The sequence below is a fragment of the Cetorhinus maximus genome, unplaced genomic scaffold (assembly GCF_964194155.1).
Source record: "Cetorhinus maximus unplaced genomic scaffold, sCetMax3.hap1.1 HAP1_SCAFFOLD_361, whole genome shotgun sequence".
Classification (NCBI taxonomy): domain Eukaryota; kingdom Metazoa; phylum Chordata; class Chondrichthyes; order Lamniformes; family Cetorhinidae; genus Cetorhinus; species Cetorhinus maximus.
The window spans coordinates 189,221-208,581 of record NW_027596307.1 but is presented as its reverse complement, the minus strand read 5'-3'; the positions used below and the strand labels follow the sequence as shown (position 1 = coordinate 208,581).

Below are 19,361 nucleotides of genomic sequence, written 5' to 3'. Positions count from 1 at the left end.
AAAGTAAATTGTGAAGAGGATGTAAGGAGGCTACAAAGTGACATCGATAGGTTAAGTGAGTGGGCAAAGATCTGGCAAATGGAGTATAATGTGGGAAAATGTGAAATTGTTCATTTTGGCAGGAAGAATAAAAAAGAAGCTTATTATCTAAATGGTGAGAGATTGCAGAGCTCTGAGATTCAGAGGGATCTGGGTGTCCTAGTGCATGAATCACAAAAGGTTAGTTTGCAGGTCCAGCAGGTAATTTGGAAAGCTAATAGAATGTTATTTATTGTGAGGGGAATTGATTACAAAAGTAGGGAGGTTATGCTTCAGTTACACAGGGCATTGGTGAGACCACATCTGGAGTATTGTGTACAGTACTGGTCTCCTTATTTAAGGAAAGATGTAAGTGCATTGGAAGCAGTTCAGAGAAGGTTTACCAGACTAATACCAGGAATAGGAATAGTCTTATGAGGAAAGGCTGGACAGGTTAGGCTTGTATCCACTGGAGTTTAGACGATTAAGAGGCGACTTAACTGAAACCTTTAAGATCCTGAGGGGTCTTGACAGGGTGGATGTGGAGAGGATGTTTCCTCTTGTGGGAGAATCTAGAACTAGGGGTCACTGTTTAAAAATAAGGGGTCGCTCATTTAAGTCAGAGATGAGGAGAATTTTTTTCTCTTAGAGGGTGGTGAGTCTTTGGAACTCTCTTCCTCAAAAGGCGGTGGGAGCAGAGTCTGAATATTTTTAAGGCAGAGCTGGATAGATTCTTGATTAACAAGGGGTGAAAGGTTATCGGGGGCAGGCAGGATGTGGGGTTGAGGTTACATTCAGATCAGCCGTGGTCTTATTGAATGGCGGAGCAGGTTTGAGGGGCCAAATGGCCTCCTCCTGCTCTTAATTCTATGTTCGTGCACCATTCCCCAAGCAGGCACCGTCCCACTGCCCTGGCGGGCGCCGAACCCTCTCCCCCGGCGGGCACCGAACCCTCTCCCCCGGCGGGCACCGAACCCTCTCCCCCGGCGGGCACCGAACCCTCTCCCCCGGCGGGCACCGAACCCTCTCCCCCGGCGGGCACCCAACCCTCTCCCCCGGCGGGCACCGAACCCTCTCCCCCGGCGGGTGCCAAACCCTCTCCCCGGCGGGTGCCGAACCCTCTCCCCCGGCGGGCACCGAACCCTCTCCCCCGGCGGGCACCGAACCCTCTCCCCCGGCGGGCACCGAACCCTCTCCCCCGGCGGGCACCGAACCCTCTCCCCCGGCGGGCACCGAACCCTCTCCCCGGCGGGCACCGAACCCTCTCCCCCGGCGGGCACCGAACCCTCTCCCCGGCGGGCACTGAACCCTCTCCCCCGGCGGGCACTGAACCCTCTCCCCCGGCGGGCACCGAACCCTCTCCCCCAGCAGACTGTTAGTGTGGGGTTTCCTGTGCTGTTTCTTACCTTCTCGCACATTCTCTTCACTCTGTCCAACATACATGTTGATGAGCTCGGGGCCTTTAACACTGTCGGGAGGGAGAGAGAGACGGAGACACAAAGTGGGTGGGGAGAGGGGAGTGGGGAAGGCATGGGGCAAGAGGGGGTGCGAGGCAGAGAGGGAGGAGGAGCGGGGCAGAGAGGGCGAGAGGGGGTGAGGCAGAGAGGGAGGGAGGGGTGAGGCAGAGAGGGAGGGAGGGGGTAAGGCAGAGAGGGAGGGAGGGGTTGCGAGGCAGAGAGGGCAAGAGGGAGGGGGAGCAGGGCAGAGAGGGCAAGAGGGGGTCGAAGCAGAGAGGGAGGGAGGGCGTAAGGCAGAGAGGGAGGGAGGGGGTAAGGCAGAGAGGGAGGGAGGGGTGCGAGGCAGAGAGGGAGGGAGGGGGTGATGCAGAGAGGGAGGGAGGGGGTGAGGCAGAGAGGGAGGGAGGGGGTGCGAGGCAGAGAGGGAGGGAGGGGGTGCGAGGCAGAGAGGGAGGGAGGGGTAAGGCAGAGAGGGAGGGAGGGCGTAAGGCAGAGAGGGAGGGAGGGGGTAAGGCAGAGAGGGAGGGAGGGGGTAAGGCAGAGAGGGAGGGAGGGGGGTGAGGCAAAGAGGGAGGGAGGGGGTGAGGCAGAGAGGGAGGGAGGGGGTGAGGCAGAGAAGGAGGAGGGGGTGAGGCAGAGAGGGAGGGAGGGGGTGAGGCAGAGAGGGAGGGAGGGGGTGAGGATGGGAAAGTGAGAGGGAGTGGAAGGAAAGAGGGTTGGAGGGCGGGAGGGATAAGTGAGAGAGATTAGCATAGGAATGAGAGTGGGTAGGAAGGGAGAGAGAAAATATGAGAGAGAGTGAGTTTATATTCTTGTTTACAGGATTAAAAAAGAATGGCCTGGACACCAGTGAGAAATCCTTTATCTGATCTGAAATTGTGCAGGTGGATCATTTAGGTCCTCCTGAGGAGAGAACAAACCTCAATTTAACAGCTCTCTAACAAAGCAGCACTCCCTCAGTACTGACCCTCTGACAGTGTGGCACTTCCTCAATACTGATCCTCCGACAGTGCGGCACTTCCTCAATACTGATCCTCCGACAGTGCAGCACTCCCTCAGTACTGACCCTCTGACAGTGCGGCACTCCCTCAATACTGACCCTCTGACAGTGCCGCACTCCCTCAGTACTGACCCCCTGACAGTGCAGCACTCCCTCAATACTGACCCTCTGACAGTGCGGCACTCCCTCAATACTGATCCTCCGACAGTGCGGCACTCCCTCAGTACTGACCCTCCGACAGTGCAGCACTCCCTCAGTACTGACCCTCTGACAGTGCGGCACTCCCGCAGTACTGACCCTCCGACAGTGCAGCACTCCCTCAGTACTGACCCTCCGACAGTGCAGCACTCCCTCAGTACTGACCCTCTGACAGTGCAGCACACCCTCAGTACTGACCCTCTGACAGTGCGGCACTCCCTCAGTACTGACTGTCCGACTGTGCGGCGCTCCCTCAATACTTTACAATTTAGCTTGAAGCTATCAGCTCCTGACTCAAGGGGTAGAGAGATACTGGCTGAGCCAAGCTGATCATAAAACCGTTGGATCATGGAATGGACACAGCACAAAAGGAAGCCAAGTCTAGTTCAGTAATATCCATGAGGAAGAGCAGGGGTCCGAACACCCATCCCTGAAGATCTGCACTGTAAACCATCCATCAGGCCATTCTATACCCATTTTTAAAAATTCTTTAACAGGATGTAGGCTTCACTGGCTAGACCAGCATTTATTGCCCATCCCTAATTGCCCTTGAGAAGGTGGTGGTGAGCTGCCTTCTTGAACCGCTGCAGTCCATGTGATGTAGGTACACCCACAGTGCTGTTAGGGAGGGTGACCAGGATTTTGACCCAGCGACAGTGAAGGAACGGTGATACATTTCCAAGTCAGGATGGTGAGTGACTTGGAGGGGAACTTCCAGGTGGTGGTGTTCCCATCTATCTGCTGCCCTTGTCCTTCTAGATGGCAGAGGTCGTGGGTTTGGAAGGTGCTGTGGAAGGAGCCTTGGTGAATTCCTGCAGTGCATCTTGTAGATGGTCCACACACTGCTGCTACTGTGCGTCGGTGGTGGAGGGAATGAATGTTTGTGGATGTGGTGCCAATCAAGCGGGGCTGCTTTGTCCTGGATGGTGTCGAGCTTCTTGAGTGTTGTGGGAGCTGCACTCATCCAGACAAGTGGAGAGTGTTCCATTATTCACTGCTTCCCTCCCAATCTTCCCACTCACCACTTCCCAACAGTAAGATAGGTTTTTGGTAGACAAGGGAGTCGAGGGTTATGGGAGCAGACAGTAAAGTGGAGTTAAGGCCACAATCAGATCAGCCACGATCTCACTGAAAGGTAAAATGGGCTTGAGGGGCCAAATGGCCTACTTCTACTCCTAGTTTTTGTGTGGAACAATACTGAATGAAGCAACTTAAAACAGGTAAAAGCAAAATACTGCGGACGCTGGAAATCTGCAACAAAATCAGAAAATGCTGAAAAACTCAGCAGGTCAGACAGCATCTGTGGAGAGAGAAAGACAGAGTTAACGTTTCGAGTCCGTATGGCTCTGAAGAAGGGTCATACTGGACTCGAAACGTTAACTCTGTCTTCTTTCTCTCCACAGGTGCTGTTCGACCTGCTGGGTTTTTTCCAGCCGTTTCCGTTTTTGTTTCAACTTAAAACAGGGGCTTACTGTAGCTTGTCTCCGCGTGTTGGGTCCACCCCAGGGATCTGACTGGCTCACCTGAGGAAGGTCATGGTGCACTCGGTGGCAACGGCTTTAGCCAGCAGGGTTTTGCCGGTTCCGGGCGGTCCATACAGCAGCAGGCCGGTTCTGCGCAGGCCAAGCGTTAGCAGCTCAGGATGGTCCAGGGGCAGCTGCACAGTGTCCAGGATCTCACGCTTTACATCTTGCAGACCTCCCACATCCTGCCACCTCACTGTGGGAATCTGGGAGCAAGCAAGACATCACCCAGTGAGAAAATACCACCTCAGGGACCAGGACACAGGCTGTTCGGCCCCTCCCTGCTCTGCCAGCCCAGCATCAGACCACATCATGTATATCCTGACGTCACCAGGCTCAGACAGGGTACTTGCTGAAAGGAGAGATTGCTGCCTTTGTAATAAAGATCTTCTCACAAAACTCAACAGAAAACCTTTTTCAGTGGTCGGAGGGTCAGTAACCAGAGGACACACATTTCACTCGGCCGTCATGCTTTCTTACTCGTAGGGCTGCAACAACCACTCGCAGTGAAACACCTAGAGCAGCATCAGGAATGAAAATCTGGCACTGAGCTCCAGAAGGAGACACTAGGACAGGTGGCCAAAAGCTTGGGCAAAGAGATTGGTTTTGATGTGGTGTCTGAAAGGAGCAGAGAGTTGTTGAGAGGTTTAGGGAGGGAATTCCAGTGTTTTGGATCCAGGCAGCTAAAGGCATGGCCACCAATGGTGGAGCGATTAAAATCGAGGATGATCAAGAGGTCAGAATTAGAGTAGCGCAGGAACTTGGAGGGTTGTAGGCAATTACACAGATAGGGAGGGGTGAGGGGAGAGATTTGAACATGGCATTGAGAATTTTAAAACTGAGCCAATACTGGACCCAGACTTGGTGCGAGTTCAGACCAGGGGCAGCAGAGTTTCGAATGACCTCAAGTTTACCGAGGGCAGAATGTGGGAGAGCAGCCAAGAGGATGTTGGAATAGTCAAGTGTGGAGGGAACGAAGGTGTGGATAAGATTTTCGGCAGCAGATGTGTGGAGATGGGCAATGTTACAGAGGTGATGGTGAATAGATGGTCAGAAGCTCATCAATTGAACACCAAGGCTGCAAAGGATCTGACTCAGCCTCAGTCACCAGGGATAGGGCTGGAGGCAGGGGAGAGGTAACACAGTTTGAGACCATGGCTTCAGTCTTCCCAATGTTTAACTGGAAGAAATGTCTGCTCGTGTCAGTCAGGGTGTCGAATAAGCAGCCTGGTGAGAGATCAGAGGTCGTGAAGGGGTGGAGAGAGCTGGTAGTGAGGTAGAGGTGGTGTAGTCAGAGTGTATGTGGACAGAGGTGGATATATTCCTGGTAAGCAAGGAGATAATAGGTTATCGGGGTAGGTGGGATGCAGATTTGAGGTTACTATCAGATTGGCCCCCCCTATGATTTTATTAAATGACAGGGCAGGCTTGAGGGGCCGAATGGCCTACTCCTGCTCCTTGTTCACATGATGTTCGGGCAGTGTCCACTGGTCCAGTAGGACCCAGCCCACTGCCCCATGTCACCTCTGATTGCAGACAAACCTTCGGGGCTCCGACAGCCTGTGAGTGCGCTGCCTGTAGCTGGTCCAAGGCCATCTGAAAATCCTTCCATAGGATCGCCACTCCAGCAGCACATAAATCCAACTCTTCCTGCACACTTGGAATTGTACCTGGAAAACTGGGGACATGAGAGGGACACAGAGGCTCAGTGTGGGAGCAGTGGACACGGCTGATCCCCAGCAGCACAGCCTGTAATTCAGTAAAATCCCACAACCCCAGATACCAGAAGACGAGCAATAACCCTCACTTAGGTTAAGCGCAGGAGGCGGACACTCGGCCCCTCATATCCATGCTAACTTTCTGCAAGTTCAGTTCAGATACTCCACTCCACTGCTTTTTCCCCATAGTCCTTCAAATTCATATTTTCTTCAGATAATGACCCAATTTCCTTTTGAAAACCACGACTGAATCTGTCTCCACCACACTCTCAGTCAGTGCATTCCAGATCCTAACCACTCGATTGACCCTGTCTCCACCACACTCTCAGACAGTGCATTCCAGATCCTAACCACTCGATTGACCCTGTCTCCCCCACACTCTCAGACAGTGCATTCCAGATCCTAACCACTCGATTGACCCTGTCTCCACCACACTCTCAGGCAGTGCATTCCAGATCCTAACCACTCGATTGACCCTGTCTCCACCACACTCTCAGACAGTGAATTCCAGATCCTAAACACTCGATTGACCCTGTCTCTCCCTCACTCTCAGACAGTGCAATCCAGATCCTAACCACTTGATTGACCCTGTCTCCCCCACACTCTCAGACAGTGCATTCCAGATCCTAACCACTCGATTGACCCTGTCTCCACCACACTCTCAGACAGTGCATTCCAGATCCTAACTATTCGATTGACCGTCTCCACCACACTCTCAGACAGTGCATTCCAGATCCTAACCACTCGATTGACCCTGTCTCCACCACATTCAGACAGTGCATTCCAGATCCTAACCACTCGATTGACCCTGTCTCCACCACATTCAGACAGTGTATTCCAAATCCTAACCACTCGATCTTACTGTAAAATAGTGGTATCTGTATGTGTCTTTGAGTGTGTGTGAGACTTAATTGGATTAAAGGCAGCTGGTCTGAAGTATTTGCTGTAAACATGGGGGAAGTTTAGAATGTACGGTGTAAAAGGGCATTTGCATTTTTAAATAAACCAGGCTAGATTGTTTTCAAAAGAGGGAATGAAATATTATACCTTGCCAGGTGAAGTTAAGAAACAGTGTGTTTATTTTTCCCAAAGATTACTGGTAAAGTTAGTACTATGATTAATTTTTATGATCAGGGAGGTAAAGTCCAAAGACATAGTGCAACAAATGGGTATTTGCATTCAAAGGGAAAAATATGTGTAAAGGGGTGAAGGCTGTGTGTAAGGGTAGGCATTCTAAGATCTCACAAGTGTGAAAAACCTTCAGCATCTCTGCCTCGAGCTGCTGTTACAAGAACTGAAGTTAAGAAAACTCACTTTGAATTTGACCGGCTCAGGGTATCATGTTTCTTTGCCTGGGTCTTTTAAAATCTGTGTGTCTTACTGTTGCCTTAACGAAAGTGTAACTGGGAGTTAGATTGATTAGGGGATTTGGAAGTTATCATAGTAATAATTTGTAGATCTATGTATGTATTGAAAATCATTCTTCTTATTAATATATGTTTAATCTAGTTTTGTAAAAAAAAACTATAAGACTTGGTGGTCTTATTACTACTGAATTCAAGGCACACATCTTGAAATTTATACAAATTACAAAACAAGTTGTGGCAGTTGTTTCAAGTTTCCCTTTAGGATTTGAACAATTCAGCATTTACCATCAGCTGTGCCATAACAGTCCTTTGGTGCCACACTAACTTATATCCTTTCTAAAGGTTAGCACCCAGACTACGCACAATACTCTAGTTGAGGCTGAACCAGTGTTTTACCCAGGTTTATCATAACTTCTTTGCTTTTGTACTTTATGCCTCTATTTGCAAAGCTCAGGATTCTGTATGCTTTATTAACTGCTGCCTCAGCCTGTCCTGCCCTCTTGAATGACTTATGCACATATACACCCAGGTCTTGCTACTGCTGTACCACCTTTAGAATTGTACCCTTTATTTTATATTGTCTCTCCTCGTTCTTCCCACCGAAATGTATCACTTTGTACTTCTCCACTCTAAACTGCATTTGCCATGTGTCTGCCCATTCCACCAGCTTCTCCAGACTCTCGAAGTCTATCACTATTGCCCTCACAGTTCACAATGCTTTGAAGTTTTGAAACTATGCCCTGTACACCCAAGTCTAGGTCATTAATATGCATCAAGGCAAGCAGTGGGTAGATAAGGAAGAGGCAGCCTGGATTTCTAAAGGGGAAATCGTGTTTAACTAACTTGCTGGAGGTTTTTGAAGAGGTAACAGAAAAGGTCGATGAGGGTAATGCTGTTGCTGTGGTGTACATGGACTTTCAAAAGGCATTTGACACAGTGCCACACAACAGACTTGTGAGAAAAGTTATTGCTCATGGAATAAAAGGGACAGTAGCAACATGGATACAAAATTGGTTAAAAAATAGGAAGCAGAGAGTAATGGTCAATGGATATTTTTAGGGCTGGAGGAGGGTTTGTAGTGGAGTTCCCCAGGGGTCGGTATTGGGATCCTTGCTTTTCCTGATATATATTAAATGATCCAGATCTTGGTGTGCAGGGGACAATTTCAAAGTTTTCAGATGATACAAAGTTTGGGAGTGTTGTGAACTGTGAGGAGGACAGTGTGGAACTTCAAAAGGACATAGACAAGTTGATGGAGTGGGGAGTTGGGTGGCAGATGAAGTTCAATGTGGAGAAGTGTGAGGTGATGCATTTTGGTAGGAAGAACATAGACAGGCAATATAAAATAAGGGGTGAAATTCTGAAGGGGGTGTAGGAGCAGAAAGACTTAGGTGTATATGTGCATAGATCATAGAAGGTGGCAAAGCAGGTGGAGAGAGCAATTAATAAAACATATAGTATCCCGGGCTTTATTAATAGGAGTATAGAGTACAAGAGCAGGGAGGTTATGCTGAGTTTATATTAGATCTCAGCTGGAATATTGTGTACAGTTCTGGGCACCATATTATAGGAAGAATGTGAACACATTGGAGAGAGTGCAGAAGAGGTTTACAAGAATGGTTCTAGGGATGAGAAACTTCAGCTATGAGGATAGATTGGAGAGGTTGGGACTGTTCTCCTTGGGGAGGAGAAGGCTGAGAGGAGACTTGATAGAGATGTTCAAAATCATGAGGGGCCTGGACAGAGTAGAGAGAGAGAAGTTGTTCCCAACCATAAAAGGATCAAGAACGAGAGGGCACAGATTTAAAATGATTTGCAAAAGAATCAAATGTGACGTGAGAAAAAACTTTTTTACACAGCGAGCGGTTCGGGTGTGGAATGCACTGACTGGAAGTGTGGTGGAGGCAGGTTCAATCGGGGCAATCAGGAGGACATTAGATGATTATTTGAATAGAAACAATGTGCAGGGGTACGGGGAAAAGGCAGGGCAATAGCACTAGGTGATAATGCTGATTTGGAGAGCTGGTGCAGACACGATGGGCCAAATGTGCTGTTAAGATTCAGTGATTCTGTGGTCCTAGTACAGACCCAGGGGAACCCCAGTATCGACTGCTACTCTCTGTTCCCTGACAATTACCCAACTTTGTATCCTGGCTGCCACTATTCCTTTTATTCCCTGGGCTTCAAATTTGCTGACAAGCCTGTTATGTGGCACTTTATTAAATGTTTTTTGGAAGTCCATGTACACGACATCAACAACATTGCCCTCATCAACCCTCTCTATTACCTAACCAAAAAACTCCAGCAAGTTAGTTAAACACAATTTACACCTTAACAAATCCATGCTGGCTTTCATTAATTAACATAAGAACACAAGAAACAGGAGCAGGAGTGGACCATTCGGCCCATCCAGCCTGCTCCACCATTCAATACCATCATGGCTGATCCTGGGCTTCAACTCCATTTTCCCGCCCACTCCCCATATCCCTTAATTCCCTGAGACACCAAAAATCCATCCATCCCAACCTTAAATATATTCAATAATGGAGCATCCACAATCCTCTGGGGTAGAGAATTCCAAAGATTCACAATCCTTTGAGTGAAGTAATTTCTCCTCATCTCAGTCCTAAATGATCGACCTCTTATCCTGAGACTGAGCCCCCGTGTTTTAGATTCTCCGACCAGCAGAGACAATCTCTCAGTGTCCACCCTGTCAAACCCCTTCAGAATCTCGTAGGATTCAATGAGATCGACTCTCATTCTTCTAAACTCCAGAGAATACAAGCCCAATTCACTCAGCCTCCCATCATAGGACATCCCCCTCATCCCAGGGACCAATCTAGTGAACCCTCACTGTACCACCTCCAATGCAAGTATATCCTCCCTTAAATGTAGAGACCAAAACTGCACACTGTACTCCAGATGTGGTCTCACCAAAACCCTGCACAACTGGAGCAAGATTTCTTTATTCTTGTACTCCAATCCCCTTGCAATAAAGGCCAACACACCATTTGCCTTCCTAATTGCTTGTTACACCTGCCTGCTAACTCTCTGCGTTGCTTGTACAAGCACACCCAAGTCTCTTTGAACATCAACACTTACAAGTTTCACACCTTTTAAAAAATATTCTGCTTTTCTATTCTTACGACCAAAGTGAATAACTTCACACTTCCCTCCATTACACTCCATCTGAAACCTTGTTGCCCACTCACTTACCCTGTCTATATCTCTTTGCAGCCTTTCAGTGTCCTCCCCACAGCTTACCTTCACACCTAGCTTGGTATCACCAGCAAACGTAGATACATTACTCTCTGTCTCTTCACCTAAGTCATTAATATAGATTGTAAATAGCTGGGGCCCCAGCACTGATCCTTGTGACACTCCACATTAAAATATTACCCCCAGCTGCATGACCCACTTATCTTGCCAATTAACCTTTCCTGTGGCACCTTATCGAATGCTGTGTGGAAATCCAGGTATACTCCATCTACTGGTTCCCCTTTATCTACCCTACCAGTCACAACCTCAATAAGCTTTAATAAATTTGTCAAACAGGGTCTCCCCTTAGTAAAACCATGTTGACTTGCTCTAATCATACTATATTTTTCTAAGTGCATTAAGACTTCCTTAATAATAGATTCTAACATTTTCCCAACAACTGATGTTAGGCTAACCTTCTTGGAGTTCCCTGTTTTCTCTCTCCCTCCTGTTTTGAAAATGGTGTAACATTTGCCAACTTCCAATTTAATAGGACCGTACCTGAATCGAAGGAATTTTGGAAAATGATAGCCAGCACATCCCCGATCTCTACAGCATCCCCTAGGGTGTAGGCCATCAGGTCTCAGGATTTGTCAGATTTTAGTCCCTCAAGTTTCTCCAATACTTTTTCTCTGCTGATATTAATCTCCTCACTCTTGTTAGCTGCTAGGTTACCGTCTATTTCTGGTATGAAACTTGTGTCTTCTACTGTGAAGACAGACACAAAATATTTCTTCAATGCCTCTGCCACTTCCTCGTTCCCCATGATAATTCCTCTTGTCTCTGATTCTAAGGGGCCAATGTTTACTTTCGCTACTCTCTTCCTCTTTATACGCTTATAAAAGCTCAAACAATCCGTTTGTATATTCCTGGCTAGCTTACTCTCATATTCCATTTTTTCCCTTTTTATTAACTTTTTGTTGACCCTTTGTGGGTTTCTAAAACATTCCAATCCTCAGACTTGCTCCTGTACTTTGGAACATTGTAAGCCTCTTCTGTTAATCTAAGACTATCCACAACTTGCTGAGTGAGCCATGGATGGGTCTGTCTCCTTGAGTTTTTGTTTATTAATCCACACTTGTCCAAGTGACTGTTACTTTTACCCCATATTATTGTTTCTAAAGGCTTTCCCACCACCAAGGTTAAACTGACTGACCTGTAGTTGCTGGGCTCATCGTTACAGCCTTTTTTGAACAATATTTGCGATTTGCAGTCCTCTGGTACCACGTCCACATCTGAGGAAGATTGGAATTGCTTCCACAATTTCCATCCTTACTTCCCTCAGTATCCTTGGCTGTAGCCCATCTGGGCCTGGAGACTTATCAACTTTAAGTGCAAACAGCCTTTCTACTACAACCGCATTATCAATTTTTAGCCCACGCAGTTTCTCAGTTACCTCCTTTTTCACCACAACCAGCATCTTCTTCCTTGGTAACGACAGATGCAACGTATTCATTTAATAGCTCAGCCTTTCCCCCTGTCTCCATGTGTAAATCCCCTTTTCATTCCCTCATCTGCCCCACTCCTCCTTTCACTGCCCTGTTACTACTCATCTGAATATAGAAACTGATTAGGTTCCCTTTGATGTTAGCTCCAGTCTCCTCTCATACTCTCTCTTTGCTTTTCATTACATTTCTCACATTTCTTCCGAACCTTCTATATTCAGCCTGGTTCTCAGTTGTATTATCCACCTGACAAGTATCATTAACACACTTTTTATGCTTCACCTCACTTTTATCTCTTTTTTCATCCAGGGAACTCTGGATTAGTTTATCCTACCTTTCCCCCTCATGGGATGTACCTTGACTGTATCTGAATCACCCTCTTTAAAGTCAGCAATTTTGTCTGTCAATCTTTGATTCCAATTTACCTGAACCATCTCCATATAGAAAGTTAGAACTTTGACCAAGTCACTCTCACCAACAGAGTGGGGGATTATACAGAGGAGAGAGAGGAGTAAAGAGTGAGGAGAGTGAGACAGATACAGAGGGGTAGCAAGGGAGAGACAGACAAAGGAAGGAAGACAGATAGAAACAGAGATAGAGAGAGGAACTGAGAGTGTGTGCAAATGTGAGAGAGAGAGGGATAAAGTGGTGTGTGGCAAGGCTACACTTATCTTGAAGGTGCTGACTCTCTCTCTCCCCCTCCCCTGAAGGTGCTGACTCTCTCTCTCTCCCCCCTCCCCTGAAGGTGCTGACTCTCTCTCCCCCTCCCCTGAAGGTGCTCTCTCTCCCCCTCCCCTGAAGGTGCTGACTCTCTCTCCCCCTCCCCTGAAGGTGCTGACTGTCTCTCCCCCTCCCCTGAAGGTGCTGACTCTCTCTCCCCCTCCCCTGAAGGTGCTGACTCTCTCTCCCCCTCCCCTGAAGGTGCTGACTCTCTCTCCCCCTCCCCTGAAGGTGCTGACTCTCTCTCCCCCTCCCCTGAAGGTGCTGACTCTCTCTCTCCCCCTCCCCTGAAGGTGCTGACTCTCTCTCCCCCTCCCCTGAAGGTGCTGACTCTCTCTCTCCCCCTCCCCTGAAGGTGCTGACTCTCTCTCCCCCTCCCCTGAAGTCTCTGACTCACTCCCCTTTGCAGTTACTGCTTGGGCAGATGGTCTACCCGCTTTCCCTTCCCCTGATGTGACAGGTTTTGGATACTCACCAGCTCTTTCGTAATCGGTTGCAGGCTGCTTGGCTTGCACGGCTCAGCAACGCACACAGGTCACTCAGCAAATAACCCTGGGAACAAAGGGCAGATCCACCGTCATCACAAACATCAACATCACAGGGCCCAGAGGGCCTAAGGGGGGCATTAGCACCCACCTCAGAGCCCCTACTTGCAGTCTAGTACTGACCCAGTCGAGCCTGCACGGTTTTTAAAAGGCAAAGCATGTTTGACTAATCCAATTGAACTTTCTGATGAAATAACAGAGAAGTTAGGTGCAGGAAATGTAATGGATGTTGTCTATATGGATCTTAAGGGAATGTTTGTCAAAGCACCACATAAGAGGCTGGTTAACAAAATAGAGGCTCATGGAATAGGTGGGTCAGTGTCAACTTGGATAAAAAAATTGGCTTAAGGACAGAAAAAAAGCATTTTCTCACACTTTTTTGAACCGGAGGATGGTAAATGGTGGTGTTCCCTAAGAGTCATGGCTAGGACCACTGCTTTATTTGCTACAGATAAGGGACTTGGATATTGGAATACAGAGTAAAATTTCAACATTTGCTGATCATCCCAAACTTGGAGGAGTGGCAAGCGGTGAGGAATCACCTGTAACAGGACATAGATAGGCCGGCAGAATGGGCAGACCCGTGACAGATGGAATTTCATAGACTGGAGTGTCAGGTGCTGCATTTTGTCAGAAGGGATGGGGGGGACCATATAGACTTAATGGTTCTAAGATTGTGCAGGAACAAAGGGGTCACGTGCATCAATCTTTGAAGCTGGCAGGACACACTGAAAGTGGTTAGCAAAGCATAATAAGTAGAAGTTTTAGGTACAAAAGCAGGGCTGTTATACTGAGCCTTCATAAAGCTCTGGTTAGGCCCCAACTAGAGTTTTTATTTTATTTAATCACTCACAGGATGTGGGCTTCGCTGGCTAGGCCAAAATTTATTGCCCATCCCTAGTTGCCCCTCGAGAAGGTGGTGGTGAGCTGCCTTCTTGAGCCGCTGCAGCCCATGTGGTGTAGGTACACCCACAGTGCTGTTAGGGAGGGAGTTCCAGGATTTTGACCCAGCAACAGTGAAGGAACGGCAATACATTTCCAAGTCAGGATGGTGAGTGACTTGGAGGGGAGCTTCCAGGTGGTGATGTTCCCATCTATCTGCTGCCCTTGTCCTTCTAGATGGTAGTGGTCGTGGGTTTGGAAGGTTCTGTCTAAGGAGCCTTGGTGAATTCCTGCAGTGCATCTTGTAGATGATACACACACTGCTGCTACTGTGCGTCGGTAGTGGAGGGAGTGAATGTTTGTAGAAGGGGTGCCAATCAAGCGGCTGCTTTGTCCTGGATGGTGTCCAGCTTCTTGAGTGTTGTAGGAGCTGCACTCATCCAGGCAAGTGGAGAGTATTCCATCACACTCCTGATTTGTGCCTTGTAGATGGTGGACAGGCTTTGGGGAGTCAGGAAGTGAGTTACGCGCTGGAGGATTCCCAGCCTCTGACCTGCTCGTGTAGCCACAGTATTTATATGGCTAGTCCAGTTCAGCTTCTGGTTAATGGTAACCCCAAGGATGTTGATAGTGGGGTATTCAGTGATGGTAATGCCATTGAATGTCATGGGGAGATGCTTAGATCCTCTCTTATTGGAGGTCATTGCCTGACACTTGTGTGGTATGAATGTTACTTGCCAATTGTCAGCCTAAGCCTGGATATTGTCCAGGTTTTGCTGCATTTGGACATGGACTGCTTCAGTATCTGAGGAGTCATGAATGATGCTGAACATTGTGCAATCATCAGCGAACATCCCCACTTCTGACCTTATGATGGAAGGAAGGTCATTGATGAAGCAGCTGAAGATGGTTGAGCCGAGGACACTACCCTGAGGAACTCCTGCAGTGATGTCCTGGAACTGAGATGACTGACCTCCAACAGCCACAACCATCTTCCTTTGTGCTCGGTATGACTCCAACCAGTGGGGAGTTTTCCCCCCGATTCCCATTGACTCCAGTTTTGCTCGGGCTCCTTGATGCCACACTTGGTCAAATGCTGCCTTGATGTCAAGGACAGTCACTCCCACCTCATCTTGAGAGTTCAGCTCTTTTGTCCATGTTTGAGCCAAGGCTGTACTGAGGTCAGGAGTTGAGGGAACCTGGTGGAACCCAAACTGAGTGTCAGTGAGCAGGTTTAGCTGAGTAAGTGCCGTTTGATAGCACTGTTTGATGATCCCTTCCATCACTTTACTGATGATGGAGAGTAGAGGCAGTTATTGGCCGGGTTGGATTTGTCCTGCATATTTGTTTTGTGTATTGGCTCAAAGAAGCTGTACTGGGTATTAAATATTCCTGGATACATGGTGTTCAGGAAAGATGGGAAAGGTAGAAAAGAGGGAGGAGTGACCTTATTGATGTATTGCGTTGTAGTGCTGGAGAGAGAAAGCATTCCAGTGGGGGTCAAGGACAGAATCTATCTGGCTACAGATAAGGAACAAAAAAGGTGCAATTACATTGCTCAGTTTGTTTATAGGTCAGACGTTAGTGGGAAATATGTAGAGGAACAAATTTGCAAGAAAATTACAGGAAGATGCAAGAATTACATACAAACAAAGAGCAGGAGTAGGCCATTCGGCACCTCGTGCCTGCTCCACCAGTTAATAAGATCATGGCTGATCTGATAGTCACTTCATATTTGCATCCTGCCTATCCCCGATAACCCATCACCCCCTTGCATATCAAGAATCTATCCACTTCTGCCTTAAAAATATTCAAAGACTCTGCTTCCACCTCCCTTTCAAGAAGAGAGTTCCAAACACTCACGACCCTCAGAGAAAAAATTTCACCTCATCTCAGTTTTCAATGGGCGATCCCTTATTTTTAAACAGTGACCCCTAGTTCTAGATTCTAACACAAGAGGAAACATCCTCTCCACATCCACCCTGTCAAAACCCCTCAGGATCTTATATGTTTCAATCAAATCACTTCGTACTCTTCTAGACTCCAGTGGATACAAGCCTAACCTGTCCAACCTTTCCTCATAAGACAACCCACCCATTCCTGGTATTAGTCTGGTAAACCTTCTCTGAACTGCTTCCAATGCATTTACATCCTTCTTTACTGTACCAAACTGTACACAGTACTCCAGATGTGGTCTCACTAGCATAAAAACAGAAAATGCTGGAAAAACTCAGCAGGTCTGACAGCATCTATGGAGAGAGAAACAGAGTTAACGTTTCGAGTCCGTGACACTCTTCTTCAGAGCTTATCTTAATGGTCTCACCAATGCCCTGTGTAACTGAAGCATAACCTCCCTACTTTTGTAATCAATTCATCTCACAATATATGATAACATTCTATTAGCTTTCCTAATTACTTGCTGTACCTGCAAAATAGCCTTTTGTGATTCAGGGACTAAGACACCCAGATCCCTCTGAATCGGAGCTTTGCAATCTCTCACCACTTAGATAATAAGCTTCTCTCTTATTCTTCCTGCCAAAAAATGGACAATTTCACATTTCCCCACATTATACATTTGCCAGATCTTTGCCCACTCACTTAACCTATCTATATATTTTTGTAGCCTCTTTATGTCCTCTTCACAACTTACTTCCCTACCTATCTTTGTGGCATCAGCAAATGTGGCAACCATACTGCCCATCCCTTCATCCAAGTCATTTATATAAATTGCAAACAGTTGAGGCCCCAGCACTGATCCCTGTGGCACACCACTCGTCACATCCTGCCAACCAGAAAAAGACACATTTATGCCTCTTCTTTGCTTCCTGGTAGTCAGCCAATCTTCTATCCATTCCAATAAGTTACCCCCTATAGAGTACTTGTAATGTAGGACTTTGATTATCCTAATATAGATTGGGACAGTCATAGTGCAAAGAGCAGAGAGGGGCAAGAGTTCCTAGAATGCGTTCAGGAGAATTTTCTACAGCAGTATGTTTCCAGTCCAATGAGAAAGGAGGCACTGCTAAACCTGGTTCCTGGGAATCAGGTGGGCCAAGTGGATCAAGTGGCAGTGGAAGAACATTTAGGGGACAGTGTACATTGTGTCATAAGGTTTAGGTTGGCTATGAAAAAGAACAAGGATCAATCGAGATTAAGAATAGTTAACTGGGGGAAAGCCAACTTCAATGGGATAAAAATGAATCAGGCCCAGGTAAATTGACATCATAAAACTAGATGTGAACAATGGATTGCCTTTTGGGAGAGATGGTTCAAGTACAGTGAAGGTATATTCCCACAAAGGAGAACATTAGGCAAACAAATCCTGCGCTCTTTGCATGAGTTAAAGATTGAGATGAAGCAGAAAAAGTGTGCTGATGAGAGATGTCAGGTTGCTAATACAACTGAGAGCCAGGCTGAATATAGAAGGTTCAGTGGGGAACTGAAAATGCAAATAAGGGAAGCAGGGAAGTTATGCTGAACCTTTGTAAAGCTTTGGTTAGGCACCAATCTATTGCGTCCAGTTCTGGTCACCAAACTGTAGGAAAGATGTGAAGGTCCTCGAGAGGGTGCGGAGGAGATTTACCAGAATGGTACCAGAGATGGGGGATTTTAGCCGCAGGGTTCAGTTGGAGAAGCTGGGGTTGTTCCCCTTGGGGCAAAGGAGACTGAAGGGAGATTTGATAGAGGTGGGAAAAGTTTAGATAAGGTAGACAAAGAAAAGCTGTTCCTAATAGCTGATGGTACAAGGACTATGGGACAGATGGCGGTAATGTCACTGGACTAGTAATCCAGAGGCCCAGGCTAATGCTCTGGGGGACATGGGTTCAAATCCCACCACAGTAGCTGGTGGAATTTAAATTCAATTAGTAAATCTGGAATTAAAAGCGAGTCAATGGTGACACCATGAAACCATTGTCGATTGTCATAAAAACCCATCTGGTTCACTAGTGCCCTTTAGGGAAGGAAATCTGCTGTCCTTACCTGGTCTGGCCTACATGTGACTCCAGACCCACAGTAATGTGGTTGACTCTTAACTGCCCTCTGCAATGGCCCAGCAAGCCACTCAGTTCAAGGGTAATTAGGCACGGGCAACAAATGCTGGCCTTGTCAGAGATGCCCACATCCCACAAAAGAAGAAAGAAGAAAAAACACAGATTTAAGGCGGGTCATTTGAGTTTGAAGTTGAAGAAGGGTCATAGAGACTTGAACCGTTAACTCTGATTTTCTCTCCAGATGCTGTCAGACCTGCTGAGTTTATCCAGCATTTTCTGATTTTGTCACAGATTTAACGTTTTGGTCAAGAGATGCACGGGGAATATGAGGAATAAGCTTATTTCGCAGCGACTGGTAATGAGGCATATGGGACACTTGCCTTTATCAATTGAGCCATAGATTACAAAAGTAGGGAGGTCATGTTGGAGTTGTATAGAACCTTGGTGAGGCCACAGCTGGAGTACTGTGTGCAGTTCTGGTCGCCACATTATAGGAAGGATGTGATTGCACTGGAGGGGTGCAGAGGAGATTCACCAGGATGTTGCCTGGGATGAAACATTTAAGTTATGAAAAGAGGTTGGATAGACTTGGGTTGTTTTCGTTGGAGCAGAGAAGACTGAGGGGCGACCTGATCGAGGTGTACAAGATTATGATGGACATGGACAGGTTGGATAGGGAGCAGCTGTTCCCCTTAGTTGAAGGGTCAGTCACAAGGGGACACAAGTTCAAGGTGAGGGGCAGGAGGTTTAGGGGGATGTGAGGAAAAACTTTTTTACCCAGAGGGTGGTGACGGTCTGGAATGCGCTGCCTGGTGGGGGTGGTGGAGGCGAGTTGCCTCACATCCTTTAAAAAGTACCTGGATGAGCACTTGGCACGTCATAACATTCAAGGCTATGGGCCAAGTGCTGGTAAATGGGATTAGGTAGGTAGGTCAGGTGTCAGTGCAGACTCGATGGGCTGAAGGGCCTCTTCTGCACTGTGATTCTGTGATTGAGTGTGTGACCTGGAACTCGTTACCTATGAGGGTAGTGGAAGCAGAGAAGGCTAAGGGGATTGAGCAGGGGTGGAGGAGTGGGACTCACTAGATTGCTCGGAGGAGAGCCAGCATGTATTCAAGGAGGCCATTCGGTCCATCATGTGCCATAATGACTCTGACTCCGAACTGACTTATTCCTAACTCTTGGTTACCTTGTACTGATTGACTCTGAACCTCGGACAGCCTGTACTGATTGACTCT

The 19,361-nt window shown here is 47.5% G+C and overlaps 1 protein-coding gene across 1 annotated transcript in view; it reads right to left on the bottom strand.

Annotated features, from left to right (window-relative positions):
• The window catches only part of LOC144673424 (peroxisomal ATPase PEX6-like), a 38,106-nt gene that overhangs the window by 2,604 nt on the left and 16,141 nt on the right, over positions 1-19,361 (bottom strand). The window contains exons 9-12 of the mRNA XM_078535268.1: positions 13,180-13,256; positions 5,739-5,874; positions 4,197-4,402; positions 1,425-1,486 (exon numbers count right to left, since the gene is read on the bottom strand). Of these exons, the coding sequence (XP_078391394.1) occupies positions 1,425-1,486; positions 4,197-4,402; positions 5,739-5,874; positions 13,180-13,256 (481 nt within the window). The remainder of the gene's footprint in view (positions 1-1,424; positions 1,487-4,196; positions 4,403-5,738; positions 5,875-13,179; positions 13,257-19,361) is intronic.